Source organism: Chrysemys picta, chromosome 2 (genome assembly GCF_011386835.1).
Source record: "Chrysemys picta bellii isolate R12L10 chromosome 2, ASM1138683v2, whole genome shotgun sequence".
NCBI classification, from domain to species: domain Eukaryota; kingdom Metazoa; phylum Chordata; order Testudines; family Emydidae; genus Chrysemys; species Chrysemys picta.
In genome coordinates, this window is record NC_088792.1 from 61,890,554 (window position 1) to 61,914,882 (window position 24,329).

The window sequence follows — 24,329 nt, forward strand, 5'->3', positions numbered from 1 at the left end:
ATCCATACTCATAGTTTTCTTCCCACAGAAAACAAGCTGACAGGGTCAATACCCCTGTGGGCTTTTCCTTTGATGGCAGAGAGTGAGGAATACATTTGGAGTCTTTGACCTTCGATCATCATACACAATGACCACTTGCTTTGAAATTAACACTTTTCTGTTAAAGTTCTTCATTTACATTCCACAAGGCTTCTTTCTCATTTGATGGGTTATTTACTGACAGGGGCATACACTATGTGAATATTTGCTACAGCATTATAATGGGATCCAGATAAGTGAAAACAATGCATTAGTTAAAACAATGCATTAACATCCCATTAGTTTTCATGAAGTTTAAACAGCAAATACATTCTGATACATTTAACAATCACTTTGATCTATACTAATACACAAGTGAATTGGCCTGGCTTCCAGCTATGCATCTGTAAGCATTCAGTGAAGTCTGGGGCTTTGGCATGAGCTGGCATCTGGTCTGCCCGTGTCACAGCCATGTGACCATCTTTCATTTTTTTAAAATCCCTGCAAGGTATTATTGTACTTTACCAATACTTTTAGATTATTTTTCCTTTGGAAAGGAATAAGGCCCTGATCCTGCAAAGACTTAGGTACGTGCTTTATGCACTGTGAGTAGCACCATTGACTTCTGATCAGAACTTGACTTCAGTGGAAGTAGTCACAGTGCATAATATGCACTTTGAAGGATTGGGGCCTCAGGAAACTGGATTAACTCTCTTTGAGGACGCTGAGGTTTATAATATTGCAAAGAGATGGAGAGATGTCTAATTTCACTATTTATTCTCTTCATGGGAGTTAGTGAAAGCAGCAGCAACAAAAAAGCTAATCCAACTGTTAAAGGGCCTGTGGCTGCACCCAATAGCTACATTCACCACTTCCTGTGTAAAATCCAGCGAAAGAATAAAAACTGGGGGAGCTGGAAAAATGCAGCCTGAAATCTTAGTTTTGATTTTCTTTTTTTATATTTTTTCTGGAAAAGCTCTTACAGAACCACCAGGATTACCATGACATTTAGCACTAAGAAAACTGCAGGTCTGGAACCACTGTACGCTAGCTCCTGTTTTTGTTCCCTGTAGGTATTATTCTCTCTGCTCCGTGGTACATTCTATCTCGGACAGAGCTACCCATACTTAGAAAGTGTTGCCAATGCTCGAGGTGCTGCCTATGAAGTGTACAAGGTTATCAGTAAGGTACTTAATGTTGCTTTTCTAGCAGTCTGAAATTTCTGATTTATTTCTCAAAAAATTCAAAAAGTGGATGAACTCCATAGACTCATGCCACTGAAAACAAAAATAAGATGACATTTCTATTCATATTAAGAAGACACAAGCCTTAACCAAAGCCCTAAATGTGCTTATTGCAAACTTGGGGGAAATTCAGATCTATAGCTCAACTTTACAGATTGGGGCCCTCTTTCCTGTTAGGTTTGTCATTCCCTTATGTATGTATGTATTTATTTATTTATTAGAGTAAGTGGTGAAGAGCTAAGTGAAATTACATTGCTCTTTAAAACACAAGTATATGGAGTAGACATGATTTCAGTTCAACTGCATTTGTTTTGGAGATTAACAGTGCTGTTGAAAGCTATGGTAATACTGTTGCTGGGGAAGAGGGATGCCACACTTTCAGTAACTAACGCTTAGAATTTTGTACAGCAGTTTGTTATATATCTGCAGTCTCACGTTCATATTAGGTTAGAACAAAGGGCTGAGTTTTGTCTTCTGTTATGGCCATAAATGTCTATTGTGTGGATATAACAAAGTGTGGAATTTTGCCCAGAGAAACTAAATTAAGGGTGATCAAACTCTGTGTAACCACCTCTGGAGTTGGTTGTTCCTGACCTATTACAGTAAGCAAGTCTTTAGGGGACTTGCTCCGGACTACAGCAACAATGGTTACAGAGGCTCAGGACTCTGTTTCCCAGATTGCCTAGGACACATTTAAGACTGGATCAGACCAAAGGTCCATCTAGCCCAGTATCCTGTCTACCGACAGTGGCCAATGCCAGGTGCCCCAGAGGGAATGAACCTAACAGGTAATGATCAAGTGATCTCTCTCCTGCCATCCATCTCCACCCTCTGACAAACAGTCTAGGGACACCATTCCTTATCCATCCTGGCTAATAGCCATTAATGGACTTAACCTCCATGAATTTATCCAGTTCTCTTTTAGACGCTTTTATAGTCCTAGCCTTCACAACCTCCTCAGGTAAGGAGTTCCACAAGTTGACTGTCCGCTGCATGAAGAAGAACTTCCTTTTATTTGTTTTAAACCTGCTGCCTATTAATTTCATTTGGTGACCCCTAGTTCTTGTATTATAGGAATAAGTAAATAACTTTTCCTTATCTACTTTCTCCACATCACTCATGATTTTATATATCTCTAATCATATGCCCCCTTAGTCTCCTCTTTTCCAAGCTGAAAAGTCCTAGCCTCTTTAATCTCTCCTCATATGGGACCTGTTCCAAACCCCTAATCATTTTAGTTGCCCTTCTCTGAACCTTTTCTAATGCCAGTATATCTTTTTTGAGATGAGGAGACCACATCTGTACGCAGTATTCAAAATGTGGGCGTACCATCGATTTATATAAGGGCAGAGTCCTGCATGGAGATAGAACAAGCTGGAAGCTACTACCAGAACCAATCGGAAACCAGAACTCAGAGACAAAGGGTTTGGTTTTATTTTTGGTTGTGCTGGTCTTGGAGTGGAGCAGAGAGAGCCGAAGAGGTCCTCTTTATTCTTCCCATTCCTACTCAAAGAGAAGTTCTGAACTCTGCCGGTGGTTACTGGGTCATTGAAAAGTGTCAGTCCAACAGAGATCAGCAACCTGGGAAGTGGAGGAGCAATTCCAGGTCAGGCTATTTAGCGCCAGGCTAATTTTCCATTGGACTTCAGACCAGGGAGCCTCAGGATGATGGTATCTTTTTAGGGGTGAAGACTTCGTAATAAATCCCCAGTTTGTTGATTTTGCTTGTGCATTTTAAGCCCACCAACAATTACAGGCTGCATCACTCCTCCAAGAACTAATTCTCAACCCACATTCTGCCTAGGCAGATGTTGGGAGGGAGCTAAGGGATTTGGGCCCATTGTAAATGTTGGGAGATGGATGATTTAAGGTATAGTTGATGTTTTATTATTCTAGTTACTCCTGTTCTTCCCATGTCCCGTATCCCAAAATGCTTTGCAGGGTATACACAAGGATTGCATTTCACTGATATGCAGAATCCTCTGGGGTGAAATTCAGCAACCACTGATCAGTTAAACTGCTATGTAGTGTTGCAGTGTTTCTTTTATTATCCTAAACAACTTATCCATCAAAAGCCACAACTGTAAAATCACAAAAAATGTGTAATACCTTTTCAAAATCTCTCTCCAGCACCGTCTTCTAGATAGCAGTGCCAAGGAAGGATACAGACCAGACAAGCTCAAAGGAGACATTAAATTCAAAAACATCCATTTCTGTTACCCATCTAGACCTGATGTTAAAGTAAGTGTTCTTATTAAATTAATCTTTGCAGTGAAAAGCTGCTGCCATTATCTGTGTGACCAAAAAGAAAACTGATATTTTATCAATTTAATGTGTTTAAAAAAAATGAATTAAAATAAAATGTCCATCCTGTATTCTAGATGTATGGTCTAGTTGAAAGAACATTGGATTCTATTCCCAGCTCTGCCATTGTCCTGCAAAGTAACACTTGGCAAGTCACTTCACCTCTCTCTTCCTCAGTTTCCCCATCTGTAAAATGGGAATAGTAATACTGACCTCCTCTTTAAAGTCCTTTGAGATATATGGATGAAATGTACTATGTGAGAGTGAAATGTTATTATACTAGTTATAAAAATACAACAATAATGCAGGATGAATGTCCTTCCAAAACTAAAGCTCTGTCTTCACCACCATCATCCACCTTTTCTTCATTTTCACCTGCTGGAAAAAGCAAGGGAGAACAAATGGAGCTTACAGCATAACCTGAAGGTGAGTAAATTTGGCCTCTGGTGAATTGAATCAGAAGCAAATTCTTCTTTCAAGCTCCTCACCAAGAATGCCTCACCTCCAGCCCTCATGTGGTTACACCCAGAAAGCTGTTTGTGTCAGTGCTTCAGAAGATCTCAGCTGCTGTGACATCCCATGTGGGGAGAGGTCATCTTGGAGATAGCCAGGATTCAACCTATTTTAAGGTCTATTGGTTAAAGCCATTATTCTATATCACTCCTGACAATGAAATGGAAGCCACTGCAGATCACAGAGCATGGAGGTAAGATTCTCCCTACAGAAAATGCCCTCTAAGAAACAGACTGCCATACTCTCCACCAGCTGAAGTTTGTGAGGGGAGTCATCTTGTTGTACAGTCTCATGTATGGTACTTTGCAGTCATACTTCTTTCTGGATTGACATCTGTACCAGAATTGAAAGTTCAGAACCTTCTGGCCAAGTGTAAAAGACAAACAAAATGCTATTAGCTATTACTGCTTCCTGCGTGCAAAAGCAGCTGTGGATCCAACAGGTTACAAACTCACTTGAGTGTGCTGCTGTTAGCTCTGCCAGTTCTTCGGATGGGTTCCTCCAACCTACAAGCATAAACTCAGTCATCTCTGAGGTGAGTCATAGCTGACTTGCCTGCATCAAACCCACCCTGTAACTTGCTGGCTAAGCCAGTCAACTTCTCCCAGCTGGGTCTCATGAAACAGAGACCTAGAGCTATGTTATCTGAATACTGAAGACAGTGTAGTCTGTACTTTCTCACTGTCTTCCCCTAATGGTCTTGCATACAGATTTGAGCAGGAGGGTGACAAGACAGAATCCCACATCACTCTACACAAGAGAAATACGGGGCCGGATGAGCCACTCTTTGGGCCTGTGGCTGGAATGGGATGGAGCCATTCAAGAATGATTCCATCCATCCCTTCCAGAGTTCACCCTGTGTCAGCAGTGGGTCATTATCAATGGTATCAGAGGTAGCTGGCAAAGCTAAAAGAATCATCCTGGATACCTGGTTCTCATCAATCACCAGCCAAAGATGATCAACATACAAGATCAAGGCAAACTCCATTTCGTACCTAAATTTGGAATGAACCGGGTCACAGAGAGCTGAAGATTCTAGTTATTGTCAGCGTTACCTTGATGTGCCCTTTCCTGCCTTACCTAAAAAGGGAGGTTAGAGATGGGATGGTCGTGATGAGAAATGATGTTAAAGGGGTGGAGAATGATGCTCTTGTTTGGTCAAGCAAACACCAAAGCTTATCTGCTATTAGCTTACTGGAAAACTGGAGCTCTTCTGGTATAGTATAAGGAGCCGAGAACAATATTACTGTTGTTTTGATCTTCTATTGCAAAAAATGTGTAGTCATAAATCAGCCTAAATATCAATATACATAAGAGTTCCCATAGGGGACAAATATTTTGGCCACTAATAATATTAGACATTTATAAGATGGGATAAACAGACTGAGGTAAAATGTTCCTAAATGTGAACATTGCAACAAAAGTGTCATTACTCCATAACTAATCCCTCCCTAGTAAATTCCAGAGATTGCCGAACCCTGACTCTTCATTCCATTGGGGATATTAAAACACCCACTTTGTTTTCAGAGCCAAAGGTTTTTTCTTAGGGCAGTCTTTATAGAATAAGAATAGAACAAAGCAAGATTGTTATTAGTAATAAAACCTTTTTCTTGTCATCTTCAAAGTGCTTTCCAACCAGGGTTGGAACAAAGGACAGAAAGCAGGCCTTTGAGTTCAATACACTGTTAGACCAGACATCTCATTATTGGCTTGATCATGATGCCAAGCATCTTAATAGATATTTTTCTAAACAAACCATTCATTTAAGTAGCTCTATATTTACTGGACTAACATATAAAGATTATATTTCCAGATTCTCAAGGGCCTGAACCTGAAAATTCAATCGGGGAAGACCATCGCTCTGGTTGGTTCCAGTGGCTGTGGCAAAAGTACTGCTATTCAGCTGCTACAGAGATTCTATGATCCAGTCCAAGGAGAGGTTCGTTTGCATGAACTGTCGATATTCCTGGCTACTAGGATGAAGATTAGGATGACTAGATTACACCTATACTTTAAAAGGACATTACACAAAATTGGATTCTTAAAAGAACAAAAGATACGTAGCATCCAACGAAATTCTGAAACTGATTTTTCATTACTTGTATGCCATGATGATGAGAATATTGTAAAAACCTAGATAGGACTTTACTGATATTAAGGGAAGTCAAAATTTGGATTTAAATATTTGAGGATATTGTTATGCTATACAAAGCACACGGGATCTTTTCAGGGAGAAAAGGCAAATATGCTGCATTTATTGAAAATATAACAGTTAGCATATGCTTTTTAGTCACACACACACACACACACACACACACACACACACACACACACACACACACACTCTCTCTCTCTCTCTCTCTCTCTCTCTCTCCTGCCACTTACATTGATAGTTACCAGTTAGTTGTAGCTCGAGTCAATCTAATGGCCAGTTAGATTGAGCACGAGTGTGGAGCTGGGCTTAGTCAATCACGATCCGATGCTCCGAGGCTTTTCAGGACTGAACCCAGAGTTCCATGACAAAACACCCCAGCTTTATAGCTGTAAATTCCCATTTGAGTCCATGAATTTTGCAATGTCATCCTGTCCTTAAGTGGTGTTAATCTTGGAGTTTTCTGCTGTTATCATTTGATGGTTATTGTCGGGCTTCCCATCGTTATCTCCTATTTGTTGTCTCACCTTCAGTGGTGCCTACTTCACCTTTGAGGTTGTCAATGCTATTAGCATGTTTAGCATCAGGCTTGGTCTACACTACCCCCCTAATTCGAACTAAGGTACGCAACTTCAGCTACGTGAATAACGTAGCTGAAGTCGAAGTACCTTAGTTCGAACTTACCTTGGTCCACACTCGGCAGGCAGGCTCCCCCGTCGACTCCGCGGTACTCCTCTCGCCGAGCTGGAGTACCGCAGTCGACGGCGAGCACTTCCGGGTTCGACTTATCGCGTCCAGACTAGACGCAATAAGTCGAACCCAGAAGTTCGATTGCCAGCCGCCGAACTAGCGGGTAAGTGTAGCCAAGGCCTCAGATACAATGGATGTTTACTGATTGCCTCCTGGTCTTTCCAAGTCTCTCACTTTTTCTTGACCATCTGGACATTTGTGATAGCTTTCACACCTTATCTTTTCCTGATGCATACATTCCTCATTCACACAAACAATCTCTTACAGAAACCTTCAAAGGTATAGAGACAGCAGTATTTTATATTCAGCAGAATACATTGTAAATCAAGCCTTGCTAAATCTTATAACTAAAACAATTCACATTGGGGCTTTAGGCCCTCAACATTCCTCTAATCTCCTTAACATAGATACAATACAAGATCCTGTCTCTTACATACTAAAACCTTAAAACAAAGAAATGTATATTTAACTAGAATGCCTAATTTGTAATACATATAGGAAACCATAGCAGACATTATAACTTATCCTAAAACAAAAGGGTGACCATAATCAAACATAAGGATTGTTCTGGACTGTCATTCCTTTCTGCTATTCAAAAAGGGTGGCTGGCAGGATGAAATCAAATCATACATTAATTCTCAAAGTACAATTATAAAACACTGCTCCGACAATATCCTTTTTGTTTATCCTGCTCCTTCCATTCTTCTAATCTGAGGTGATCGTGAAGATATATTTTTAATTTTTCCTGGTCATTTTGTTTAAATGTTATTGCTTTATTCCATGTGAGAAGCTGCTAAACAAATACTTAAGTCAATTATTATATCATTATTATTTTATCATTATAACAACTAATTATTTTAAACATAATACATTTCCTCAAACTCTTCATTTATGCCTTTCCACTCAGATTACCTTAGATGGACGAGATATTCGGACACTTAATATAAAGTGGCTAAGAGAACATATTGGCCTTGTAAGCCAGGAGCCTATTTTGTTTGCTACAACCATAGCTGACAACATTCGCTGTGGCAGAGAGGGTATTACTGATTATGAAATTGAGAAAGCAGCTAAAAAAGCCAATGCTTTTGATTTTATATCCAGACTGCCTGAGGTGAGTTCATGTACTTTTGAGCACCTTATAACTATGACGGATTCTTTGGTCTCTCTCTCTCTCTCTCTCTCTCTCTCTCTCTCTCGGTTCTTCTGAATTTTTGTGGCCCAAATTCTCTGCTGGTGCAAATAGATGGTGCTTCACTAGCTTTTCACTAATGTTTTGTCATTTATTCCAATTGACAATTTGGCCCACAATGTTCTTAATTTACAATACTAACTGTATGTCACGTGGCAACATTTTTTTAATAGGGTGGATAAGGAATTTCTATGGACAATGAGAGATTTTTTTTACCAAAAACACTGAATGTAATTGGCCAAGACAGTTCTTTTAGAAGTAATTATTCTTAAAGCGTTTATTGGAGCATCCATCATAAAACTTTTTAAAAGAGGGAATTTCTGTTTGTGATGGTAACAAGATGATGGGAGTGGGGGTGTAAAAGGATTTCAACTGACCCCTTCTGCAATCTCTGTGCTCCTCTTGTTTTCTCAGAAATTTAACACCATGGTGGGGGAAAGGGGAGCTCAGCTGAGCGGAGGGCAGAAACAGCGAATTGCTATTGCCCGTGCCCTGGCAAGGAATCCCAGGATTCTGCTGTTGGATGAAGCCACGTCTGCTCTGGACACTCAGAGTGAATCTATTGTGCAAGCAGCTCTTGATAAGGTAGGAATCCTATTGCTAGAGTTATCAATCAGTATTAAGAAGCACAACAACCGTATGCCAAGCATGACATTAAAGGCTATAGCATGCCATCCGTTTTTAAGCACAGCTCTCCACTGGTTTCAAGGAGGGCATTGCAATCAATAGGGATGCATGCTCAAATTTTGGTGTCAGGATATGACCCTGTAATATTTAATCAAAACTCCATTAAGCAATCTCGGATTGCCACCCCTGAGGCCCCTCCCCCTCTTCCACCTCTTTCCCAGAGGCCCTGCCTCCATTACTCGCTCCTCTCCCCATGCCCCCCTCCCCCATTGCTCGCTGTACCGTCTCAAGGAGCTTGCCTGCAGGTAGGAGGTGGCCTGGCTGAGCAGAGGCTGGTACACATTAATGACCTGGCACTCTCCCTGCCCTGCAGTAACTGAGCTTTTGGTTCAGGTGCCATAGGGTTGCCAGGTCACCGAAAGCTGGGCACCTGGAAACCCTAAATCGCACCTGGACACGGAAGCCAAAAGCCAGACTGTCCGGATAAAACCCAGACAGGTGGCAACCCTAAAGCAATCACAGGCTCTGTTTCTGTTAGCATCATTCCTGATTGCCAGGATATTTGCATGTGGACAGAAGTCTTCTTCTTTAATGCTGGTCTCCACCACATCCTGCCTCACATCACAATTGCTTGCCTGGTGGTAAACTGTGAATGTGGCATCAGGAATTTAACTCCTACATTATCAAAGCAAGGTGCCAGCATTGTATGGATTTCTACAGGGCAATAATAAAAATACATTGTGCTTATCCAGCACTGTATCTTCTCCAATCACTAAACAGATGTTTTAATAATCTTCATAACACTGCTGGGACCTAGGAATTATTTTCTCCATTTTGCAAATGAGGAAACTGATGTGTATTTGTATATAACCAGTGGTGTATCCTAAAAATAAACTCTATTAAAAAAGCCGGCCTCCCATTAGTACTCAGTGATAGTAAACACAGAATAGCATAAGTTCTATGCATGGCTCAAGGGCACTATATGGCCCCCAGCATTTATCTGCAATTAATTTTAAGTCTATGGGCTTAAATTCTGCCTTCACTTATACTCATCTGACCACAGTGATATCCGTTAGGTTTGCAACCCTCCAGGATTGGCTTGGAGTCTCCCAGAATCGGCATCGATCTCCCAGTGACCATTGGAAGCAATCCAGGAGATTTTAATAGGATATTTTAAGAAAATGACATTGTCGTGTTGGGGAAAAAAAATCTCCTGGAATAGCTTCAGTCAGAGTTGGCAACCCTAATATCAGCGGTAGTGCACGGTGTAATTGAGGGTAGTATTTGGGTACTGAGCCCTTATATTCTGCATAGATAATATCATTATTTATACTGAATTACACACACACACACTACATGAAAAGACCATTAAGATTCCAAAGTCAAGCACTCAAAATTTAGGGAATGACACAATTAAAGTTGCTTGGTGAGCATTAATAAACCCTTGTGTCTCTGCATTAGGGGACAGTCTTCGGTTACATGATCACTGTAGCAGGGTGGACACCCGCTCCTGCCCTGAGGGGCTTAAAACAGCCCTAGGAAAGGGCTGTGGGAGGAGAAAGCAGCCACTGAGCTGATTCGGGGAAGCAGGCAGAGCTGCAGCCACACCCCAAACAGAACCCAGCTGACCCCTATAAGAGGCTGCGAGCGAGGAGCCGAGGCAGTCTCTCTCTGCCTTCAGAGAGAGAAGGGCCTGGCTGCTGGGAAGCTCATGGTGCCTAGAGTGAGGCAGGGCTGGGGAAAGGCCAGAGGGGCTGGGGAGCTCAAAGCTGGCAACTCCCCAGGCTGCAGGGTGTTATCCAAGGCCCCAGAGAGGCACTGGGTTGCAGAGAGAGGCAGCAGGTCCAGACCCAATCTTGCTTATGAGGAGTGGCTTACACTGCAGTCTGCCCCAGGGCGCGGGGGCTAGTTGGTGACTGGCAGTAGCCTACAACTGAGGTGAAGTAGGGATAGGGGATGGGGGTTCCCCGGGGAGGGGAGACCCTGAGAGAGAGAGAGAGAGAGAGAGAGAGAGAGAGAGAGAGATGAAAGGGGCACTGGAGTCCAAGGAGGGACATGGAGCCAAATGGCAGCGGGACACCGGCCAGCAGAGGGTGCTCGAGAGGCTGGATGAGCTAGAAGAGACAGCAGGAGGCGCCGCAGGGGTGAGTCCCATTGCTACAATCACATACTATTTCTTCCACAGGCCCCCTGCTTCATTCAGTGCACAGGATGGTGCTATTCAACATTCAGTGCTAGTCAATATTTCTTTTTATCCTCAGCATTCAATGTATGCCCCCATGCCATTCAAACCCTGCTCTGAAAGCAAAATTATTAACTTCCTCAGGGGCTTTTTTATACCTCTCATCTCTCTAGTATCTGAGTGCTTCATAAACACTAATGAATTTATCTTCACAACACCCCCGACAGGTAAGGTGGTAGTATTACTCCCATATTACAGAAGGGGAACTGAGACACAGAGATGTTAATGTTGAAAGTGCATACTACTTTTGGGTGCATGATCTGCGATGCCCAGGACTCAATATTTCAGAGAATTGTGCATTATACAGCGCTATATATGTTAAAAGCACATCTCCCATTGACTTCAGTTGCAGCCATGAATGCTCAGCACTTCTGCAAATCAGACCCCACTGCCTCAAGTCAGGCATCCAGAAAATGAGGACTACACTAGGGTTACCATTTGTCCGGATTCCCCCGGACATGTCCGGCTTTTTAAGCTAAAAATAGCGTCCAGGGGGAATTTGTAAATGTCCGGACTTCCCCCCCATGCAGAGCACGCGCGGCTAACAGTGCAGCCGGCCGGATGGTGCCACTTACATGGGGCTCCGACACTCAGCCAGAGAGGGCTCCTCCTCCTCCCCCCTGCAGCAGAAATCACTCCCTCCCTCCCTGCATCGCAGATCGGCTGCGGCAGTCTGGAGCTCCTCCCCCACTGCTGCCCAGCGGCTCAGGCAGTTCCTGAGCAACTTCACCGAGACATTAGGCGAAGAAAGGCCAACAACAGGGGGGCCAGGGAGGTTTTGGAGGGGGCAGTCAAGAGACAGGGGGGTCGGGAATTTGGGGGGGGCTTTCTGGGGGTGTGGATAAGGTTTTGGGTAGTCAGGGTACAGGTAGGGGGTAGGTAGGGTGACCAGACGTCCCGATAAAATCGGGACCGTCCCGATATTTAGGTATTTGTCCCGCGTCCCGATTGATCTTCGGTCGGGACGCTGCACTCCGCTTTTTTTTTTTTTTTTTCCTCTGCCGGCAGCACTCAGCTGTTCTCGGCTTTTTTTTTTTTCTTCTCCTCTGACTGCCGGCAGCACTCAGCTGTTCTCTGTTGGTTTCCCCCCCCCCCCCCCCCCCCCCCCCCCGCTCCTAAAAACCAGAGGCTGAAGGTATGCATACCTAAGGAAGGGTAAGCATAATCTCCTCTGACTGCCCGCAGCCCTGGGCTGTTCTCAGCTCCCGCCCCCGACTGCCGGCAGCACTGGGTCACAGTAGGGAATTGGGAGAGGGAGCTGTTTGTGTCCTTACACCGGCAGCACTCGTTTTTTGGGTTTTTTTGCTCCGCCAGTGACCCCCCTCCCCCCCCCCTTGTGTCCCGATATTTTCTTCCTGTCATCTGGTCACCCTAGGGGTAGGGTCCTGGGGGGCATTTGGGGGAGGGCCTTAGGAGGGGGCAGTCAAGGGACAAGAGGCAGGGAGGCTTAGGTAGGGGGTGGGGTTCTGGAGGGCAGTTAGGAGCAGGGGTCCCAGGAGGGGGCAGTCAGGGGACAAGGAGCGGGAGGGGTGTTTGGGAGTTCTGGGGGGGCTGTCAGGGGGCAGGAGTGGGGAGAGGGATTGGAGCAATCGGGACAGGGAGCAGAAGGGTTTAGATGGGTCGGGAGTTCTGGGGGGGGGGCTGTCAGGGGGTGGAGAGTGGTTGGATGGGGCGTGGGAGTCCCAGGGGTCTGTCTGGGGGTGGGGGTGTGGATAAGGGTTGGGGCAGTCAGGGTACTGGTAGGGGGTAGAGTCCTAGGGGGCCAGTTAGGATGGGGGGAGGGTCTCAGGAGGGGGCAGTCAGGGAGGCTTAGATAGGGGGTGGAGTCCTGGGGGGCAGTTAGGGGCAGGGGTCCCAGGAGGGGGCAGTCAGGGGACAAAGAGCGGGGGGAGGGTTGGAGGTTCTGAGGGGGGGAAGTGGGAGGGGCAGGGGCGGGGCTAGGGCAGGATGGGGCGGGGCTAGGGCAGGACAGGGGCGGGGCTCCTCCCGTCCTCTTTTTTGCTTGCTGGATTATGGTAACCCTAGACTACACAATTAGTACCAGCATCACATAGTAATAGGGTGACCAGATGTCCCGATTTTATAGGGCTAGTCATGATTTTTGGGTCTTTTTCTTATATAACTCCTATTTACCCCCACCCCTTGTCCCAATTTTTCACACTTGCTGTCTGGTCACCATACATAGTAACTCTGTGGCAGAGACAGGGCTAGAATCCAGTTCTCCAGGGCAGTATTCAACTGCTATAACGAGACCATCCTTTCTTTTCCTGCAATCCTCTGCCTCATTCACTAGATACCTTACAACTTCTGCAACAAATAAGGTGGATTTCCTGCATAACTTTGATTCCTTCCATAATCACTGTTCATTCTGCTCTCCCTACTCTTGTTTCCTGTGCCTGGAGCCACAACTCCCCCTGACTATAGGGAGGAGAAATTGCAGGCAAAGTCCTGCTCAGGCCCCACAGTCCTGGGCTGGAACATGCTTAGTCTCTCTGTGGGGATGGTGCATGTGCACTCCTGTCATACAATGCAGCGAGCTCAGACTGTCACTTCGGGGAATTTAGCTGTTGAGCTCTAAGAAGTCTCTACTGAACACATGCAAATTGAGATTTTCAGAGCCTCATAACTCAGCCACATTTGGGCAGATTTTCATGGGAATGGTAAAAGGCGCATCCGTGATAACCAGTGAGACATGCCCATCTCCTCCAAATTTCAAGTCCCTGCTCTCGAGCATTTAGGTGATAAAGCTTCTACAGTTATAAGAATTTTTTTAATATGTGCAAAACAACATTATTTTTTTTCTAACCTCATTCTGAGACACCATTGAACCATTTTTGCTGAAATTAAAAAAAAAAAAAAAAAAAGAAAAACAAAAGACAGCCGAGGCATTTACCAGCATGGAAAGTTCCAGCCCAAATAATTAAATCTTGGCAAAGTTATAAGCATCTGAAAACAGGTCTTACAATTGGAAGTGTCAGGCAACCTTAGCTATAGGAATTGGTACTTGCATAGTAGCCTATAAAATTAATCCACTTTTCCCTGTCATTATTATAAATGTGAATTTTGTAATCAGAAGTGTCCTTTGCAAGTATGCATGGAAATAATGATCAGCTATAAAGGGTCAGAAGGGCTTTTACTCTTGTATTTTCCACACTATTGCTGTGGTGTTAGGTAGAGATTTTTGGGGGGTTTTTTCACCACATTTTAAAGTAAATCTCTCGTTTTTTTCCCCCCGGTAAGGCTAGGGCTGGACATACCACCATTGTGATAGCTCACCGGCTCTCCACAATCCGGACAGCTGACGTTATTGCTGGATTTCACAACGGTGTTGTTGTTGAACAGGGAACACACAATGAACTCATGACACAGAAGGGTTTCTACTCTTCTCTTGTGATGCAGCAGGTAATGAGATGTGATCGAGCACTCCTGACTAAATGCTTCAGATGTACTGGCCATCTCTCTACTCCAGAAAATTATCTGTATATCTCACTCACAGGTGCTGATTTTTGTATTCGCTGGTGGGTGCCTGTGATGTTATTGACATAAACTGGGACCATATAGATCATTGTTGCAACCAAGGTCCTGTAGTGGCACCCAAATCTTGTATAAAGGGGGTCAAATGGGGTGTCTAGGACAAGGTTATGGTTTACTGGTTATGATTATGCTGTCTATATGTGTGTATCAGTTTTGTAGTCGAAGTTATGAATAATGGCTCTATACTGTCTGTATGGCAAACTTATGCTATGCTTCTGGGTGACATCCCAGACAAGCTGAGATTAGCTCTGCCTAGCCTGCTTGATGGCCCATTAAGGACCATCAGCTATACAATGGACCCATTGAGAGAAGGCAGATACGCCTTGTACCTCAGCAAAGTATGCAGGGACTGGCCCATGTGACTCCAGACTCCATTTTGCTGTAATTTTCCACAGTAAGAACAAAGAGGTGTTCTTACACCTGGAAAAGACTATATAAGGCTAATGCCTGATCTCCATCTGGTCTTCAATCCTGCTTCTTACCTCTGGAGGAACTTGGCTACAAACTGAAGCTCTGAACAAAGGACTGAATGACCCATCCCAGCTGGGGATGTATTCCAGAGACTTGATTTGAACCTGCAGTTTATTCCATCGCTGCTGCAAGCCTGAACCAAGAACTTTGCCATTACTGTATGTAATTGATTCCATTTAACCAATTCTAACTCTCATTTCTATCTTTTTCCTTTTATGAATAAACCTTTAGATTTTAGATTCTAAAGGATTGGCAGTAGCGTGATTTGTGGGTAAGGTCTGACTTGTATATTGACCTGGGTCTGGGGCTTGGTCCTTTGGGATCAGGAGAACCTTTTTCTTTTACTGGGGTATTGGTTTTCATAACCATTTGTCCCCATAACGTGTGGCACTGGTGGTAATACTGGGAAACTGGAGTGTCTAAGGAGATTGCTTGTGAGACTTGCGGTTAGCCAGTGGGGTGAGACCGAAGTCTTAGTCTGGCTGGTTTGGTTTGCCTTAGAGGTGGAAAAACCCCAGCCTTGGGCTGTAACTGCCCTATTTTAGCAATTTGTCCTGAGTTGGCACTCTCAGTTGGGTTCCGCCAGAACCGCATTGTCACAGTGGCGTAGTCGGCAGGATCCACAGAACCAGGTCAATTAAGCTTTGGGTCAGAACCCCACGCTATCCAAATTTGAATTTTGGGATTGAGAGTCTTGTTGGTTAAAGAGCTGCTGCAATGGCTGAGCAAAGAGCATATGAGGGACTTGGCAAAAAAGCCCTGGAAAATTTGTGTTCAGAAAAGAGGATAAGCTTTAGAAAGAAAGCTACAAAGGAAGAACTGAGAAATCTGCTAATAGCCAGTGATCAGGGGGCAAGAGCACAGCCCTTACCTGAGGCTGCAGAAGATGCAGAAAAAATTAGGATGCAAAGGGTGACAAGTCAACTGCAATTTGAGCATGAACAGAAGCTAGCAGATCTTCGATTGCTGGAGAGGCAAAAAATAGCAGAGTTAGAAAGAGAGCGAGAGAAAGAGGCTGCTGAGAGAGAGAAAGAGGCTGCTGAGAGAGAGAAAGAAGCTGATCAAAGAAAGAAGGAGGCTGATGAGAGAGCTCGTAAGGGACGTCTAGAGCTGCTCGCTGCTGAGCAGGAGACTCACAGGATGGAACAGGAGACGGCCAGACTTCAGCTCCAAGTAATGGAAGAGCGGAGAAAGTCATCCCCACCTGGTACTCCACTTCCCCCCCGCCATGAGAAAAACTGGGAAAGGATGTGTCCCATTTACAATGATACTGAGGATATAGAGGAGTTTTTGTCTACCTTTGAACGCCTCTGCAATCTGTACCAGATCCCCAAGGGTCAGCGAATGCCTGTCCTGCTGACCAGACTGACTGGAAAAGCCAGGGAGGTATTAATGACTTGGGGAACAAGAAGCCTTAAATTATGAGCGGTTTAAGGATTCTGTGTTAAGGTGGTTCAAGGTTACTCCTGAATCTTACAGAGTTAAGTTTAGAGAGTTTAAAATGTCTAAGGATTGTACTTTTGTAGAATGTGCTCATAAGCTGATGGGTTTTGTTAAAAAGTGGGTTATGGGAGCCAAGGTTCATGGGAGTTTTGAAAAACTGCTGGATTTAATAACTTTGGAACAGTTCTTAGACATTGTGCCTGACAACGTGAGAGCAGCTGTGTGTGACAGGGACCCTGAGTCAGTCCTACGGGCAGCAGAGATTACAGATGCCCATACCCAAAACAGGGCTCGAGAAGGGTGTAAAAACCCCGGGGAAAACTGATCACCATTCTCCCCAGTTCAAGAGGAGGGAAGGATTTAAAAATAAGCCTGACTCTTCTAAAGGAGTTCAAGGGGGCCTGGAGGGTAGGAACTCACATCCCAGGACGGAACAGGTTACATGCTATCGCTGTGGTATGCTGGGCCACATGAGACCAGACTGCCCAACACTGAAGGGCAGCCCAAAACCAGCAACCCCAAATGCCACGGCCAATGCTAACCCTGTTGTTGTAAACTCACAGGCAAGCCACACAGAGCCCAGCATTGGTGCCCTGTGTGCAAATGCTGTTTCTGTGGTCTCGGAAGAATTTGACCTTAAAACTCACATTAAAGCTAAATATGGGGGAAATAATGCAGAGTTTATTAGCAGTGCAGAAGTGAATGGAGTGAGGTGTATGGCATGGAGGGACACCGCAGCAGATATTACTCTGGTTAAAGCAAGTCTTGTCAGGAAGGAAGATTATTTGCCAGGTGAAGATGTAACTGTTGTAGCCTTATCTAAGTATTTTGTCAGGGTACCTTTGGCTAAAATCCACCTGAAATGGAAGGGATTGGAGGGCACCATGGTTGTGGGAGTAAAAGACATAATCCCTAAGGATATTATGATTGGAAATGATATTAAAGCTATGGTCAGTCAAGTTAATACAAACCAGGCACAAGAGAGGATTGATCCTAAGGTTGTGCCTATGGAGGGTTTCTCCAAAAGTTTGTCTTTGGAAAGTAGCTGTTTGGCTGTGAATGAAGTTTCTGAATATCTATCTAATGTCTCAGAAGTAAATCTGGAATTAGATCAAGCGAAGGGAGAGGAGAACAAGGAGATTTTGGATAAGCCTAGGCAGTCATGTGAGCTGATGGCTTCATCTAGTCAGCAGTTTGGGAAGGCAAGGAGAGTGGAAGATGAGTGTCCCTATACCTTATCTGTTTCCTGTGCGAAGAATAGTGACAGTGAAGGAAATGTGCCTGTGTCTGTCAGGGGTATTGACTTGCCTATGGAGGAAGCTACCCCAGTCTCCAAGCAGTTGTCTGTGAATAGCCCGGTGTGCTGGGACAAGGGAAATGAAATCCCAAACCGTATGTCTAGTAAAGGAAAATGCGTCTCCAACTCTTTTTTGTCTGTGGAGCAGACAGAAGGTGCCTTTCGGCCTGTGATGGTTGAGAGTAATTTAGTTGTCTCAGAGTTGGTTCTGGATTCAACTAAAGCCCAGGAAGGGAATGGTCCTAAGTTTGCATCTGCTGGGGAAAATGGCACTGTAACTAGGTTGCATCCAGTTAGTGTCTTAGCAAAATCCCAGAGACCAGACAATTCTGGTGCTTTCTGAAACTTTTCTGTATTTTGCCTGTTGCTCATGTGTGGTTGGAGAAGGGTGTAACAACTCTGTCTGATCAGGGTGATACCCTAGCCAGGGCACAAGGAGAGCAGAAAGGCAATTTGGTTGTGTTACCTACAGACAGTTTAACAACTTGTAGCAAAAAGGAAAAAATTCCTAAGCTTGTGTGTGGCAAAGAGAAGGGAAGTATTTCTAACCTTTTATCTAGGAAGTCTATGGGTTCGCCTAAAAGGGGATTGTGTAGAGATCTGCCTGATGGGCCAAAGGTGATCCTGAATGTAAGTAAGACCCAGACAGAGTCTGTTGTTGCTCAGGAAAGTGTTCGAGCAAGCCCTAAGTGAAGAGGGTAAGGGCAGAATTTCTGTGAGGGGTGAATTGCTGCTTAGAAAAGCTCCTGGAGAAAGGAATCCTCATGGTACTCGGTGCAAGCAGTTCCCTGCAACTGAAGGGTGTGAGAGTGATTTAATCAAGGAAGTTTCAGTTCCTAGCAGCCAAAAAATTGTCTGTTGTGAATGGATCCACTGACTTTCCTTTTAAAAGATCCAGTGTGGGTAGCTTTGAGAAGGTCTCAGAGGAAGTAAAAGTTGTTAAGGAATTGAGGCATCCCTATAACCAAGTGGCTGTGTGGGGCCAACTTGTTGGGGAGACAATGGTGTTGAAACAGGAATGTCTCCTTTCTGATTCTTTAAAGGAGCAGTTTGTGCTTCAGGGTTTGAGGACAGATTTGGTTACTGATGTGTCAGAGCAGAGCAGTTTTATGGCTAAATGCCAAGATTCCTGGACTATGAAGAACATTAATATCTGCATTTATTCGATGTTAATTGGGTTCCAAACATTTGCCCAAGCTTGTATGGATAAAGTAGCAGTTTTCTTTAGCTCTTGGCAAGATCACATGGCACATACAGGAACCATGCTGCCAGAGCAGATCCAATCCACTATTGTTCTAATTAAGTGTTACCTTGAGTTTGTAAAGAGGTTCAATCATGTGGTTGAACATGATTTTGATAAACCATTTCTGTTATACACTGGTACGGCTTCTAACCCAATACTAGCTGTAGTGAGACAGAACCCAGGATGGGGAGCTCTTGGGATGCAGTCAGTGATGTTTGTGTCATCCCTTCCTGCATCAATTTTGCGTTGGGGGTGTGACGTTATTGACATAAACTGGGACCATATAGATCATTGTTGCAACCAAGGTCCTGTAGTGGCACCCAAATCTTGTATAAAGGGGGTCAAATGGGGTGTCTAGGACAAGGTTATGGTTTACTGGTTATGATTATGCTGTCTATCTGTGTGTATCAGTTTTGTAGTTGAAGTTATGAATAATGGCTCTATACTGTCTGTATGGCAAACTTATGCTATGCTTCTGGGTGACATCCCAGACAAGCTGAGATTAGCTCTGCCTAGCCTGCTTGATGGCCCATTAAGGACCATCAGCTATACAATGGACCCACTGAGAGAAGGCAGATACGCCTTGTACCTCAGCAAAGTATGCAGGGACTGGCCCATGTGACTCCAGACTCCATTTTGCTGTAATTTTCCACAGTAAGAACAAAGAGGTGTTCTTACACCTGGAAAAGACTATATAAGGCTAATGCCTGATCTCCATCTGGTCTTCAATCCTGCTTCTTACCTCTGGAGGAACTTGGCTACAAACTGAAGCTCTGAACAAAGGACTGAATGACCCATCCCAGCTGGGGATGTATTCCAGAGACTTGATTTGAACCTGCAGTTTATTCCATCGCTGCTGCAAGCCTGAACCAAGAACTTTGCCATTACTGTATGTAATTGATTCCATTTAACCAATTCTAACTCTCATTTCTATCTTTTTCCTTTTATGAATAAACCTTTAGATTTTAGATTCTAAAGGATTGGCAGTAGCGTGATTTGTGGGTAAGGTCTGACTTGTATATTGACCTGGGTCTGGGGCTTGGTCCTTTGGGATCAGGAGAACCTTTTTCTTTTACTGGGGTATTGGTTTTCATAACCATTTGTCCCCATAACGTGTGGCACTGGTGGTAATACTGGGAAACTGGAGTGTCTAAGGAGATTGCTTGTGAGACTTGCGGTTAGCCAGTGGGGTGAGACCGAAATCTTAGTCTGGCTGGTTTGGTTTGCCTTAGAGGTGGAAAAACCCCAGCCTTGGGCTGTAACTGCCCTATTTTAGCAATTTGTCCTGAGTTGGCACTCTCAGTTGGGTTCCGCCAGAACCGCATTGTCACAGTGCCCTTCCTTTGTGACCTATGGGGAGGGAATCGGGGGGCGGGGGGGGGAGGGAGAGGGGGAGGCTGAGCAGGGGTGGGACCTCTGGGTAGAGTGTGGGTGGGGCCTTAGGGAGGAAGAGGCCAATCAAGGGAGGGGTCCTGGGATGGAGTGGTGGGCAGGGCCTTCAGGTGGAGCAGGGGCGGGGCCACAGCCCAGGGGCCCACAAAACATTATCCAGCCATGGGAGAGCTGAACACCCCCTATTTTTTTCGGTGGGTGCTTGAGCCACTGAGCACCCACAGTGTCGGCGCCTGTGATCTCACTGATACTATTGCTGACACATGCAGGTTCTGCACTCAAACAGCTGGGCCATTTTCGCTTTGCAGTTTCTGCATGTTTTCTAGTTGAGTGAAAGTTGATCAGTCAATCTTGTTTGAGTTGGAAGTGGTTGTTTTTCACTGGTAGCAGTGCTTCACATTTACCCAAAGTAATGAGTCAAAAACATAACTGAGCAGAAGAGGTGGATGACCTCATAGAGCTGTTAGATCCCAGATTTGACTGACCTATATAGATAGCGGGGGGGAACATACAGAGCCAAATTCTCTGCTGGTGTAAGTTGCAACTGCACCAACTTATCCTGGCAGAGAACTTGGCCTATACAAATTACAATGTGAAAGTGACCAGGAAACCAGTGTCTTTGTTTGTTTCCATACCAAGTATACTGTTCCTTCCCCTTGCTGCAAAGTGTCTTGTGACTGTGTATCACTGTTCTTTGCTTGTCACTAGGGTCATGGTGGAAACACTCAAAATGGGATGTCAGAAGATGAAGACTGTGAGGAAGAGGATCTAGATGATCTCAAGATGGAGAACCTAACTGATGTTGGTGGTTTTGAAGAACCAGGAGTCATTGAGATGGGAAGCATTCCTAAGGGATCCAGAAGGCATAAAAGCAGAAAGACCTCTTCTAAGAAAAAGTCGTCTGAAAAGAAGAAAACAAAGGAGAAAGAGGTTAGTGTTAAAATGTAGTTTAAGCCTAAAGTTTAGTGATAGCTTGTGAGAATAGGAACAAAGGTGATTCTGTTTTCTTTTTTTAAAAGGCCTTAAGCCATGTCACCTTTGCTATGATCCTGTCATATGCATCATTGACCTGGGTGAATTCTTGAATTGGGAATCTTCAGGGAGAACACAGGTCTAAATAAATCCGTCTGATCTCTTGAGACCAAATTAACCTGATACACAATATGGTGTTAAGGAGCTTTATGCTTGTTATCTTTTTATTAAGATGTTCAAACAAGTTCTCAACCTCTTGTCAAACTTCATAAGATTACGGTGTTAAGGCCACTGTCCTGGCCAAGTTCCTACTGAAGTAATTAAATTATACCTACTTACACAGACATGGCATTTTACCAGTGGATGACACGATCCTTGTGATATGTATACCAGTTTTTAAAGCACTTTGGGATGAAAGGTGCTATATAAATGGAAATTATCAAAATTAATAATAGTGTTGGTCACATACTAAACAGAGAAAATGTTCAAAACTCTATTTTGAAATGCAGCCTAAATTAAAACGATAGAAAAGGTTTACCTTTTTCTCCAACCACCTCTCTCTCTGTTTCAATTGGGCCAGCTCCTGAGGTCCTTTCTCTATTTTTATTCAGACAAAATTCCCCTTCATGTTAAGGTATTTTGCCTGAGTTAGAACTGAATAAAAACCAGGTAAGGGCTTCAGGTTTTAGGCCCTGCTTCAATGGACTCATTGAAGTCAATTAAAAGAATTTCAGTGGTCCCTGGATTAGACCTTGGCCATGGGGCCAAGCAAGGACTTTATTGCAGAATATATATCGTTTGAACTGCACACAGTATAATTATTCACATCCTTGTATGAGGCTGGTTGTAGAAGACCTACAGAACATTTTTCAATGATCTGCCAGTGCAAAGAGCTAGAATATAAATTTAGGGTGAAATCCTGCTGACATTAAAATCAATGGGAGTTTTGCTGGGATTTCTCCTATAATAAAATGTTTGATTAGTGAATACAATTTCAGAATCCATAACGTACCCAACCTTGCCAGATGTTTGTTTGTTTCTCAACCTTTCTCAGCTCAAACCCTATTAGTAATGGTCTGTTATGACCCAGAGACTTCCTGAGACACTCCTAGACTCAATGCTCCTCCCTCCACCACCTTTGCAGGGATCCGTCAGGGGCTTGGTGGGCCTCAGAGCTAAGATTCCAGATGTTCTAGCCAGATGTAAATAGCTGGGGAACTCCCCCCCACCAGCAACTGGGGGGAGGGGTGGTAAACCAAGACACCCCTTCCAAAAACACACAACCCTCCCACACACACAGCCCATGGGGGAGGGGGAGAGAATAAGGGGTGGAGAGGAATAAGGGCTGAAGGTAAAATGGAGAGACTGGGAGTCTGGGGATGTAATGAGGAAGAAGTTGGAAGGTCTGGGGAAGGAAATGGGGGCAGAGGGGTGTGGAGGTGCAGTTGGGGCTGGGGAAGGATATGGAGGCAGACAGGTCTAGGGGAGGGGTGGCAAACTGATAGCTCCCCAAAAACCACAGACACGTCATGCAGCCCCTGGAGAGAAGAGGGTAAAGGAGTGGGGGGATTTGGGGTACAAGGGTTACAGTGAGAGGTTGAGGGAAGGAGCTGAGGGGGCTGGGAGCCAGGATAGGTGGTATGACAGAGGGAGGATCACTTGGCTGTGGGGGAAGGCTACATCATGGGGTCCAAAATGGGGTGCAGGACAAGGGTTACGGAAGAGGGAGTGTTGCCCAGCTGTGAGGTGGGGGTTACATCAGGGAGCCAGTGTTTACCAGAGATTGGGATACCAGCTGCTCTCCCAGCTCCTGTCCCGCAGGGCTAGCTGGGCTTGGCTCCTTACTCCAGGTGTTGCAACCTCAGAAGTTGCAGCACGGCTCAGGTTTGGCCTGGCCCCCATGGTGAGGGGGCCAACCAGGCCAAATTTGTGAGAGTGGCGTTGCGACCATGTGCACCTGGTCACAAAGCCAGAGAGGGGAGCTTGAGCCCATCCAGCCCTGTGATCCTTAGATACGTTCAGATGACCCAATTTTGGGTCGCAACCCACCAGTGAAGAAACACTGCTCTAGGAGCTCTTCTTTTATTATAGTACAGTCTACTGGTAGAACACGATGCAAACAATAAGCACTGGATGCAGACTTACAATGTATTGCCCAGAAGTCCAGAACACACTTTTTATCTATTCATAACTGTTGCATTTGGGCCTTGTCAGAGGAAATAGATGTCAAGATACATGGCTTCAGAATTCATACTGTTTGCAGTAAAGTGAAGAAATGAGATGGGAAGACATGCAATTTTTGATGTCACAAAGTTCAGCAGGCTTGTATTTTCGAAGTGTGGACAGGCTTTTCCAGTCTCTGAAACACAGGCAAAGATAACCAGGTGAGGCCATCGCAACTGGCTGAAAACCTCATCTAATAATTTGTACCAGTTCCTATGTTTTCATTTCATTTTCCACAACTTCCTCAACAAATGTATGGACATTTTGAATAGTTCAGTGAAGCTGAACTGAGCTGCCATGTATTTTTCAAGGGAGATGAAGCCTAAATCACTGTTACATATGCCTTTTCCATTCATCTGGTAATGATAGTCTGTATTTTGTAAAAGACAAAACAGACTAACTGACATAAGTAGACCCAATTGTATTACTGCCAACCCACTAGCATTTAGCAGAGGCTGAACTAGACTGATCTCTTTGTGCTCAGAACAGAGAGACTTTTAGGTCGTTATAATGATTCAGGTGTTAAAGTTGCAATCCATGGTCACTGACCCTATTTGATATTTCACTGAACTATATAGACCCCATCCCACCCACCCCCCAGTTAGCCTTTTGTTAAATTTATGCCTGCAGATTTTTTTGACTTGCAATTGCAGTTTTAAGACCTTAAATTACAGAGTGGCAAATCTTCAATATGTTTGCTCATTCAGTGTGTACG

The 24,329-nt window shown here is 44.4% G+C and overlaps 1 protein-coding gene across 7 annotated transcripts in view; it reads left to right on the forward strand.

The window, feature by feature from the left end:
* Nucleotides 1-24,329, forward strand: part of LOC135981324 (ATP-dependent translocase ABCB1-like) — an 85,191-nt gene that overhangs the window by 23,518 nt on the left and 37,344 nt on the right. For 6 of the 7 annotated variants that reach the window (XM_065583296.1, XM_065583298.1, XM_065583299.1 and 3 more), the window contains exons 11-17: nucleotides 1,092-1,205; nucleotides 3,393-3,503; nucleotides 5,893-6,018; nucleotides 7,889-8,092; nucleotides 8,585-8,755; nucleotides 14,280-14,441; nucleotides 21,128-21,349. In XM_065583296.1, coding sequence (XP_065439368.1) covers nucleotides 1,092-1,205; nucleotides 3,393-3,503; nucleotides 5,893-6,018; nucleotides 7,889-8,092; nucleotides 8,585-8,755; nucleotides 14,280-14,441; nucleotides 21,128-21,349 — 1,110 coding nt within the window. The remainder of the gene's footprint in view (nucleotides 1-1,091; nucleotides 1,206-3,392; nucleotides 3,504-5,892; nucleotides 6,019-7,888; nucleotides 8,093-8,584; nucleotides 8,756-14,279; nucleotides 14,442-21,127; nucleotides 21,350-24,329) is intronic. The other variant, XM_065583297.1, reaches the window with a different exon arrangement.